General features: G+C 37.9%; 1 protein-coding gene across 1 annotated transcript in view; it reads right to left on the reverse strand.

The window, feature by feature from the left end:
• NELL1 (neural EGFL like 1) overlaps positions 1-12,348 on the reverse strand; it is a 672,205-nt gene that overhangs the window by 16,496 nt on the left and 643,361 nt on the right. Inside the window, exon 17 of the mRNA XM_023758901.1 lies at positions 5,132-5,325. Within this exon, the coding sequence (XP_023614669.1) occupies positions 5,132-5,325 (194 nt within the window). The remainder of the gene's footprint in view (positions 1-5,131; positions 5,326-12,348) is intronic.

The following is a 12,348-nucleotide window of genomic DNA, read 5'->3' on the forward strand; positions in this document are numbered from 1 at the left end:
ATTGATAAAACTTTAGTCAGATTCATCAAGAAAAAAAGAGTGCCAGAGTAAGTAAAATAAGAAATAAAAGATAAGTGACAGCTATCACAACAGAAATGCAATGAATTATGAGGAAATACAAACAATTACTAGTATATGTCAACAAATTGGAAAACCTGGAAAAATTTATAAATTTCTAGAAACATACCAATCATTCAAAGATGAATCAGGAAGAACAAAAATCTGAAGAGAATGATAACTTTAATAAAATTAAATCCATAATAAAAAAAACTCCTAACAAATAAAAGACCCGGACCACATGGCTTCACAGGTGAATTTTACCAAACATTTAAAGAAGAATTAATACTTATTCTTCTCAAACTATTCCAAAAAATTGAGATGGAAGGAAAACTACCAAGCTCATTTTACAAAGCTAGCATTATACAGATTAAAACACACACACACACACACACACACACACACAAACTACAAAAATTTTTAGAACAATGTCCATGATGAACATAGATGCAAAAATCCTCAACAAAATATTAGCAAATCAAATTTGACAATACATGAAAAAGATCATATACCAGGATCAAGTAGGACTTATTCCTGGGATGTCAGCCAGGATCAATATCCACAAATTGATTAACATGATACAACACATAAATAAAATGAAGGATAAATATCATATGATTACATCCATAGCTGCAGAATTTAACATTTGACAAAATCCAATACTGATTTATGATGAAAACTCTCAGGAAAGTGGGAACAAACAGAATATAACTCAATGTAATAAAGGCCATAAATGCCAAACACATAGCTAACATCATATTCAACAGTGGAAAGCTAAAAGCTTTTTCTTTAAAGCTAGGAACAAGAAAAGGGATATCTTTTATTTAACAAGATATTTGAAGTTCTAGCCATAGCAATCAGACAACAATAAAAAAAATAAAAGACATTCGAATTGGAAAGGAAAAAGTAAAACTGTCATTATTTGCAGATGACATGATACTATCTATAGAGAATCCCAAAGAATCCACACAAAAAATATCAGAATAAATGAATTCAGTAAAATAGCAGGACACAAAATTAATATTTGGAAATCAGTTGCATTTATATGCACCAATAATCAACTATCAGAAAAAGACTTTAAGAAAACAATCCAATTTACAATTGTATCAAGAGAAATAAAATACCTAAGAATAAATTTAACCAAGGTGGTAAAAGACCTATACTTAGAAAATTATAAGACACTGAAGAAAGAAATTGAAAAAGAATAAAATAAGTGGAAGGGTATACTATGCTTATGGATAGGAAGAATTAAAATGTCTATACTTCCCAAAGCAATACTGATTCAATAAAATCCCTGTCAAAATACTAATGCCATTTTTCACAAAAGTAGAATAATCCTAAAAATTATATGGAACCATAAAAAAAACTAAATACTCAAAACAATCTTCAGAAAAAAGGACAAAGTTGGAGGTATCACACCATTGGATATCAAACTACCACAAGTCTGTAGTAGTCAAAACAGAACAGGCAAGGCATAAAAAAAATGACCCACGGGTCAATGCAGAATAGAGAAGGCAGAAAATAAACCCATGCCTATATGATCAATAAATCTATGAAAAAGGAGACAAGAATATACAATGGGTAAAGCCAATCTCTTCAATAAATGATGTTGAGAAAATGGACAAATACATGCAAAATAATAAAACTGGATCACTTTCTTATACCGTATACATGAATAAACTCAAAGTGGACCAAAGACTTAAATGTAAGGCTCAAAACCATAAAATTCCTAAACGAGAACATTGGCAGTACACTCTTTGACATTGCTCTTAGCAATATTTTTTTGGATATGTTCCCTTGGGCAAGGGAAACAAAAGGAAAATAAACAAATAGGACTATATGAAACTAAAAAGTTTTACACAGCTAAGGATTCCATCAAACAACCTACTTAATGGACAAAAATATTTGCCAATATTTGCCATTTGCAACAACATGGATGGATTTAGAGGGTATTATGCTATTAAATCAGACAGATAAAGACAAATAACATATTATTTTACTTATTGTGGAATAAAAAAACCAATATAAATAAACTAACAAAACAGATGGTTGTCTGATAGAAGGGAATTTGGAAGATAGATGAAAAAGGAGAAGGGATTAAGAAATACAAATTGCCAGTTATAAAGATAATCACAGGGATTTAAAGTATAGCACAGGGAGTATCCTATATAATAAAAGGGTAATATGCAAATAGACCAAACGGCAGAACAACCAATCAATCAAAGCGTGATATGCTAATGATATGCTAAGGCTACGAAACCACTCGCTATGATGTGCACTAACTACCAAGGGGCAGATGCTCCGACCAGTAGGTTAGCTTGCTGCTGGCGTCTGGCCAATTGGGACTGAGCGAGATGGACTGGACACATTCTGGAGCCCTCCTGCAGTCCCTTCCCAGCCCGATCGTGCACCAGTGGGGTCCCTCAGCCTGGCCTGTGCCCTCTCACAATCCGAGACCCCTCAGGAGATGTTGGAGAGCCAGTTTCAGCCCATCCTGCAGGCCACTCCCCTTGGAAAGGTGCCAGACATAGGGCTGGCAAGCGCTGATGCAGCAGCATGAGCCGCTCCTAATTGATGGGACTGATTGGGCTTGAGCAGGTTTGAGCCCACAGCAGGCACAGTGGGGCCTGGATGAGCAGGTGAGGCAGGTAGGAGCTGCAGGCAGTATTGGACTGTGGGTTTCAGCCCGATCCCTGCAGGCCACTCAGAGGGACCCCACCCATGCATGAATTCGTGCACCAGGCCTCTAGTACTCAATAATAGTGTAATCACTATGTATGGTGTCAGATGAGTTCTAGACTTACCAGGGCAATCACTTCATAAGTTATATAAATGTTTAATCACTATGTTATATACTTGAATCTAATATAGTATTGCATATAAAGTGTGATTGAAAAAAAATTTAAAAAATCATAATGGAACACCTTCAACTATAAATAATGAAAACAAACAATAAGGGTCACAAATAAATTCTTTTTTGATGATTATTTATAGAATTTGATTTAAGGGTCTTTATTCAGCTCATTAAATAAGACTTTCTTTATCCTCCACAACCTCCTGAAAGATATACTATTAATGAATAATAAATCCGACTACAAAGAAAAAATATGTATGAAAAGAAATCTGCCTAGTACTTTATAAAGGAGACAGTGGCGATGGGGCTGGCATTATATTAACAAAATAAGATTAAAAATACTGTTTATCTCCTGTGGCAACTTCAGTCTAATTCTCTAAAGACTTAAAAGGAACTCTACAAGTGAAAATTAGAATAAATCAACTTAGGCTGGTTGGGTTGTTAGCACAGTTAATGAAGCTTTGGAAAACTTTAAATGATTGATAAGTCCCATGCTTTATCATGGGCTTAAATAAAACAAAAACTGAAAAAGAAATGTTAGTTTTACCCTAATCAAGATTCAACTAAAATGTTTTGACGATTCCAGGGCCTGGGGATCTAGAGGGCGTCAAATAAAGATGGGGTCAGGTTGTGATCATCCTCTACAGTTTAGAAAAACAATATTTTCTAGAATAGACCTAGTATAGGAAATTTTCTACATTTTGCTTGCAGGGAGACCTAAGTGCCAATCTCTTCCATAAGCCCTCCTCAACTCATCTAATGCACAATGAGTTTCTCTTCTCTTAAAAATGTTTTCCCTTTGAATCCGTGCCACATGGTTTAATATTTGTACCTAATAACTTGAAAACTTCTTAATGGAATGTCCCACACATTCATTAATTTAGTACTGAATTGGGAGTTTGAGCTCAGGCAAGTTGGATTGACTGATTGCTTAATAGGTTTCACATATGCCAATTACATCACCATATCATCTGTAGAGTGTTATAGGACATACGGCAAGATGAGAAAACTATGAAATTGGGGGCAAGCAAGTGGAATTCAAGTCCCAGCTTAAACATTTATATCTTGTGATATTCAGGACACATTATTTGCCCGGTGACTTAGAAACTCAGTTTCCTCATCTTTCAAAGTTGAGCTATATTAAACGTGATACTGTTTTTAAATTACAGATTGCTTGGAATATGGGAGGTGCTCCATAGGTGGGGGCAGTAGACCTAAGTTTGAATGTACTAAACTAGGTTTGTTAATAAGGGGAAAAATGGGTGTTATGGGTAACGCCCTAAAGACTTGGTAATAGGTATAGCTCTCCTAAGTAGGTGTCCCAGGTCTCTTGGAGGTATGACCGATTAGAAGGCATGTAAAAGAATTACAGCTTTTCAAGGTCTTTTTAAACTATTTCTAGGGAGCAGTTGGAATTTCTCAGGAGACCAGCTCTCTGAGGCTACTCAGCAAGTAATTTCTCGTGGTTCCCATGCCCATAAAGCCCAAGATTAAACAGCCTCATCCCAAAAGACATAACTATACAATGCAAGAGCTACAGCAAAGGAAACTGAATTGGCAAGATCAACAAAAACTGAAATAACGCACAAGGAAATCAAACACTTGATAGGCCCATTTTGCAAAAGCATAAAGCAAAACCAGTCGATGACAGAATTTTATTTCTATAAGCATTAAAGTCACTTCCGAACAACTTAATGTAAGGAGCAGCCTGGCGCTGAGAACAACAAAGAATGTATCATTTAAGAGGAGGCCTCCATATTATCATTATCATTTGTTCAGCATGGAGGTCGGGCCTGTCTCTGATCACTGGAGGCACGTCTCTGAGCCTTGCTTTTCTGGATAATGTCACCACAGAAGGGAGCAAGTTCATACGGGTGATCATTTCAGGCAAAGACTAATTCTAATTATCAAGTTTGTATAAGTGTGGGATGAGGGCTCATTAAAGCTCTCAGCCGACCAACCTGAGAGGCACTGCAGGCCCTCAGTCGGAGGATTAACTGTCATCCCGGCCCTGCAGCCCCTTCTCAAGCTCACACCTCACTTTTCCTTAAGAGCAGGTATGCCTGCCACCCAGCATCATCATCAGCTGTTGGGTGAATTAGAACAGGAGAAGTCTTTTCAGGAACCACAGGATGCCCATGGGTCAAGAGGCTGGAGGAAGCGGTGGGGAGGAAGAGAAAAAAGTACCATCACAAGTTCTGCAGCATACATCAATCTTACCTTGCAGGAGCAGACAGAACACCTATCTTCTTTCAGGGTCCACACCTGCCCGTTGCGCTTCACTCCTCCTCCGTGGGTGCAGTCACCGGAGCAGGAGGGCCCAGAGGGACAGAGGCAGTCGAAGCCCCCTGCCAGGTTGATACAGGCAGAATCGTTCCAGCAGGTATGGGTTCGTAAGGCACATTCATCAATGTCTGCAATAAAGAAAGCATAGAGCTTTTGAATCCAGCCAATTATTAGAAAATACTAATCACTCACAATAACATCAATTAACATTACTGAGTATTGACCTTGTGCCAGGTACTGTGCCAGGCTGCTCACATGCATAATCTCATTTACGCTGCCAGGCAGCTTTGTGGTGGAGGATCTGTTCTTATCTCTATTTTGCAAATAATGGAGCTGAGGTTCATCACCGAAGTTAATTATCATGCCCACTGTCATTTAGCTAATAAGTGGCAGGTCTGAGATTTAAACTCGCAACTATTGCACTCCAATTACTAAATTATCTGGTAGTAGCTCTGTATTAACTTTAGAATAGTCTCAAGAACTATACCATCCTTAACAGTGTAGATGCACCCTATGGAGAACTGGGTCTTTTAGCGAAGGTGTGAATAGATTGATTACACCTGAGTAGGAACAAGTGGGTAATTAGGGAAACCCTGAACCAGTAGACTTCAAGCAGATCCTGGGGCCAAGGATGAAAGAAGAGGGAACAGTTCTTGGGAGGAGCTTTCCTAATCAAGCCTCACCATCCTAATGGCCAGCAGCATGTTACTAAATGAGAAAACATCTCAGAGCTACCGTAGGGAATTGTGGGGATGGTGATGAAAGACACACATTTATTTTGCTTTTTTTTTCATTGATATCCAGGTATGGAAAGAAAACATAAATCCAGTCAGCCCTCCCCACATTCAAAGCTCAGGTGACCTTAACAATAATCCAGGGAGTTGTTCAGCCCCAGCGGGCAATCTATTACCTCACAAGGTAACCAATTCCATCACTGAATTACTCTTACAAATGTCTTCCTTAAGTTGAAATGAAATATATTAAGTTCTGGTACTAGTTCTGAGACCATCCAAGGAAAGTCTTTTTCTTTTTCTTATGTATGACATTATTTATGCTATTTGAAGACATTGGTCATTTGTCTATCAGAGTATTCTACTCCACTGATCAGTCTACTGTCATGCCCTTCAATTATCCTTCAAATGACAACATCGATTCCAACAAATTGTTGCCAAACATTTGCTATGCATAAGATTCTTTGCATATGAGACATTGTCCTCATGAGACGATAAGGAGAAACACAAGTTAGAATAAGAACAATGTAAATTAATTTATTCTACATCCAAAATTTCATATTAAATATGTATAAGGTTGCAAGCACTTGATTATGGGCTAAATTAAAAAAAAATTGTCATTGGTGTTAGGGTCACCAAAGGAGGGACACTCAAAGCCAAAGTGGTAAGGGATTATAAATGTATTAGGTCATCTGGATAGCAGATGGGCTGAGCACCAAAATAGCACCAACCCCCAAAGATGGGAAGTCAGAGGTTTTAAAAGTTCTCTAGGCGGGCTTTTTCTGGCCAGAGAATTCTCTGTGCAAGTCCAGATTCTGGAAACTCCAGAGGCGAGAGATTACGGTCTTAGCAAGTGGAATGTGGTCTAAGCAAGTGGAATACCCCTTGTGAAGTGGCCTAAAGGTCAGTTCCCAGGGGAGAGGGTATCAATTCAATTATCTGATCAGACCTAACAGTTGGCATTTCCCCCTAAAGTGCTCAAAGCAACAGAATGCTCAAAGCATCAAATAAATTTAACTGCTACCACTTTTTATATATTGCTTCAAAGTATTTAAAAACATTTTTCTCATGAATTATGCCATATAATTAATTGCAAGATGAAAGAGTTATTCACATGATACAAAAGAAGAAACTAAAGTGCAGAGATGGCTAACTGGTCACACAGCTAGTACACGTCAGAGCAAGGATTGTGTCCTGGAGCTTCTGATAGGTGCACTAGAGTTCTTCCCACTATACTATGTCAACTCAAGATCCAAAAGTCTGTGCCACCTTTCAGTGTACTATAATATTTTCTGGTTTGTCTACTTTCAATGATTTACCCTCTGGACATTGCAACTCATTTTCAAGGATAAGATCTTATGTGAATCTTCTTCAGTATTTTTAGTTAAAATTTTGAGAATGATACAATTAGTCAGTTTGCTAGAATTTTGAAACTACTGTAACTTAAAAATGAGAGACATGACCTATCTTTTCTGCCTGAAGGCAGGCACTGTATTGGTATAATACTTGGCTTCATAGCACAGGTACAAAGTAGAAGATGTTAAGGAATTCCAATAATATTTCTAGAAGCTAATTCATTCTGAGGTTTAGTTTTTTATTTTGTCCCACCAACTGCAGCCTCAGTCAAGACATTTAGTTGATGAATAATGATTTCTTCTTTGAAAACTGTGGAGATAATCCCAAATTAAGATGCCTAGATTCCAGGTTAACTATAATCAGACCGCAATTGCTCCTCATTGTTCCTGGTCATGCCCATGTCATTGCCAAAGCATTTTACTAGATGATGTTCCTGCCTAAAATCTCTCTCATCTTCCACTACTCCAAATCCTCCTAACTAAAAGTGTGGGAGTCATATTTGAAAGCAAGATCTTTCATTTAATTGAGTGCATACTATGTATAAGTCATTTGACATATCACACTATGTGTTCTTGATCATATTATCGAGCCTCTTTGACCCCCATTTATCTCTTGTATAAAACCATAGCCACTTAATCTAAGGTTGTTTGAAAATAAAAATGTAGATAACATAATAAAGTCTGACTAAATATTTGGATTTGATTTATTGAATATAAATATTTTAGACAAAGTTCAAGCCCCACCTCCTCGGCTAAGTATCTCACAATATGAAGCAAATTCATATTAACCATTCACATCTGAATTCCCACTGTAATGGCATTAAGTGGGATAATACTAAAGTGACCCATTTGCATTATTCTGACTCCCCAGTTTTTGCTGAAAGAAACAATTAAATTATTCAATCTTATACTTCTCTCACCACATTTATAGTTGGGTTTATATGTTTAGGAAATATAGATAGAGAGTAAATTGATAGCTAGACCAATGGCTCATTACATACATAATCATAACAAATAAAATTCAGATTTTCTCAAACTCTGTGTTTGCTCAGATCAACATTCTTATCACTGGGACTATTTCATTAGCCTCCTTTCTGGTCTCCCTGACTTTAGTCACTTCTCACTCTTATTCTTGGAGTTTCAATTGTGGGCCCAATCAAAAGAATTTAGGGAACCTTGAAAAAGTACTGGTGGACAGTTCCCACTACTACAGAATGATTTAATTGGTATAAAGTAGCATGCAGACATCTTGGCTCTGTTCAGCCAGATGAGGATCATTGCTCTAAACACTTTCCACATGGGAGTGGTGTTTGTTCTAAAAGCAAATGTGTCCATGTCACTCCTTTGCTGAACACCTCTCAGTGGTTCTCTGGTGCTTAGAATAAAAGGTTCAAACTCCTAGCAAATCCTATAAGCCCCAATCTTACACTTTAATAGTTACCTTCTGCCTTTCTCCCTTTCCACTCGAAAGCTGTAGGTGATACACAGACCATGCTGTTTCCTCAGTCTGTGACTTAGAACATGCCTTTCCTTATTTGAGTACTCCCCCCTTTCCTCACTCTACTTTTTCTCAGTCCATTTGCAATGGGGTGGAGTATAAGTTAATTCATTGAAAAGGTAAGCACTTCCTTTCCTGTGCTATCTTAACTACCATGTATTCATCAAAATTGTGATCAGATATCACCACCCCTCATTCTGCAAGACAGTCACTATTCACATTTTGCTTTCTCTGTACTTCATATACCATGCTGTTCCTGCATTCATCTCTCAGGAGTTACATGTTTAATATACCCACCTCCCTAGATAACTAGTAAGCTCATTGAGTGCAGAGACTAAATATTTTCGTTTTTCTCTCCTCAGTGCCAACTACAATGTAATACACTGAGGATGTCTGATGTATTTATTTAAATTACTTAAATTCAGGAAATTTACAGACTGACACTATTATAGAGCCTACTTTGCCAAAATTCATCCTCTGGGTTGTTCACTAAGCCTAAGACATAACCACAACCCTCTTCTTTAGGGAATACATTTAATTGTGAAGTTTTTGTGTGGAAAAGTCCTTGGGTTTGGTTCAAAGTATGATAAACACAGCAAAATAGGAACCACACTCAAATAGCAAGGCAAGTTACCCTCCTCCCTCCCATCCCAGTTTCTTGTCAAATGTTTGAATATAAATACAGAGGAAGGCCCATTAACAAATCACTAAATAAATTGTCTGGGAGAGTAATTTCAACAGATCCGCAAACAGTGGCTACAGAAGGATATTTAATTTATGGTCTCCTCTAAAATCTCCAAAGTGGCATTTAATGCCCAACTATAGTATGCTTTCTCAACATTTTGCATCACAAAGTTGCACACATATTGGCAATGTTTTCCTCTCATAAATTAAGACACCTGAGCATAAAAATGAACACACCTAGTGTGAGCACTAAAAACGAAGTGCAAAACCTGGATTTGCCTTTGTCGTTCCAGAATCAAAGGATTTCAGACTTGAATATAAGACCACATTGCCTACAGAGCTCCATGTAATTGCTGTACTTATGACACAGAAATCTCATTCTGCTTCCATGCAATTTAACAGATTTATGGAAAGCCAGATGTTAGCAATTATGGAAACTGACATTATTCATATTCTTGGTAATACAGACCTGTTTGCTCTGCACAAAACTAACTTAATCTATTATACATGTCCCAAGGCATCCAAATGGAGGAGGCACCCTATTTACATATAGCAACTGTTCTCTGCTGAGCAAACACAAAGACATTCACCCATGATATTTACCCACATCATCAGACCAATGACAAAGGGGTGATGAAACAAAAATCAGGCAAGATATTCCACACTCAAATCTATAATCATTAAAGTATACTTGTTTTTTTTTTCTTATTGTAAGTCATGGCTTTCTGTAATTTTCTTGTTTCTCACTTTGTACATTCACTATTTAAATGGTCCATGCTCAGATAAAGTTTTTTTCAATAAAATTCCACTGCTAAGCTTACATTAGAGTTAATTTTCTTGCATTGACATTTTCACAATTTCTGAAAGCTATCATTGTACTCAATTTTGCTTTTAAAAAAGTCTGCTTGTGCCTAAGACTAGTCGATCTGCTTTGTTCTTTAATTTGAGGTTCTTAGATTACTTGAGCATGTAAGAAAATACAATTCAGAGCTATTTATACCAGCAGCAAGTAAACCAAGCCCAGCCTAGCCCCAAACAATCTTCCCACCCTTCTAGAAAAAAAAGTGGCTTTGCAGAAGTTTGAATAACATAACAACTGTAATGGTACCTGCCTCAGGAGCTGAAACTTCTACGAGTTCATTTCAGAGATCCAGAGAAACATTTGTCCTCCAAGTGGTTTGTTAGCGGTTAGGTCAAAGGAGAGAACTTTTTTATTACCCCCTTTTCTTTCTCTTGAGTACTTTTCACAACAATCTAGTTTTACTTTCAAACTCAAAACAGGTGATGTGTCAGAAAACAAAATTGAACTTGGGGTTTGACTATACAGCTGTGTGTTCTGACTTGGAAAGCATTATCAGACATTAAAAGCTTAGAAATGAGCACAGAGCTGGGGGGCTTAGAAATGATAAATAAGACAGAGCACAGAGGCCTCTCCCACAGTTAAAGCAGAACCAGTATTGTTTCCTTTACTGGCAGAGAGAAAATTACAGAAAAAAATATATACAGGCTGCACATGAGCAAAGTGAAGTGAAAGAAACAGTAGAGAAATCTGAGGTCTGACGGGGCTTGCAAAATGCAAGGCTAATGAAATTTCAAGCTGCAGAGTATGTTTCAGGTCAGAACAAGAGAGGTAATAGCTGAGCTCTATGTGTGCTAGTCTTACCCCACTTGAATGTCTTACGAGCCTTTTAGAGAGCCTTTTAGAGAACAGACTATTAGGAGTGGGCTGACACACTTTGGATACATCAGAAGAGACTTACCAGCAAAGTGAGGGGCTCAAACTCATCTTGCTTTAATGACACTGAGGAGTTCTGCCTGAAAAGGCGAAGCCTGAAAGATTAGTGAACTACAGCTTCATCTACTTGAGATGCTATTATGTATCTCTCAGGAGGAAGGTCCAATGCCCCTCCAGTGTTGACTCTACAGTTACTGCCTCTTGTCTCTCTGGAGTAGGAAGGAACCCTGTCCTGTGGCCTTCCTCTTATTGCCCAGTGTGTGATTTTGTTATTCTCGTGAGTCATACCCTTTTCCTTTAACTAAGTAGACTTTCTTGGGCAAAGAAAAAAGAAAGCACCTTGCTTAGGCTCACTCTTTTTTTAAATATATATTTTTGTTGATTTCAGAGAGGCAGGGAAAGGGAGAGAGAGAAACATCAACAACAATGAGAATCATTGATCAACTGCCTCCTGCATGCCCGCCCCCCACCCCCATTGAGGATGGAGCTCGAAACCCAGGCATGTGCCCTGATCGGGAATCGAACCATGACAACCTGGTTCATAGGTCGATGTTCAACTACTGAGCCACACTGGCCAGGCTTGGGCTCACTCTTACCTGATCCACTCCCTAGATGCAGGTCTTATTTCCAGTGTTTACAACTAGCAGCTACCCACATGGATGCACCTATCCTCTCCTAAGTGTTTGTGACCCTCTCTTCAAAGCCCAAATATTGAAGGTTCTCATGACCATTAGTTTGCACAGTCAGCACCCATCACTTAACAGATATTGTTATTATTTTTCAGTCTAAGAGCTGGCTTCTTGACCCTTCCAGGATATAATACTGCCCTATTTATCCTCTTATTTCTTCATTCATCCAGTCACTAGTAACCAATCACCAGTCAATTAACTAATTACACATATATTTATTGAACATCTACTCTGTCTTAGACATTGTGCTATGGACTGGGGATAAAATGGGCAAATAATACAGACATGATCCTTTAAGTATGGACCAGATAGTCTTCTCCCATTTTTTAGGTTAGTAACATTTCCTAAGGTTCCATCTCTGGTTCTGGGTTCATTTCTCCTCAGTGGAAGCAGTATTACATACCAATTCAAAACTTAGGGTTTGGAACCCAGCAGCTATGGGTGCCAGTTAATGTGACC

Source organism: Myotis lucifugus, unplaced genomic scaffold (assembly GCF_000147115.1).
Source record: "Myotis lucifugus unplaced genomic scaffold, Myoluc2.0 scaffold_143, whole genome shotgun sequence".
Taxonomy (NCBI): domain Eukaryota; kingdom Metazoa; phylum Chordata; class Mammalia; order Chiroptera; family Vespertilionidae; genus Myotis; species Myotis lucifugus.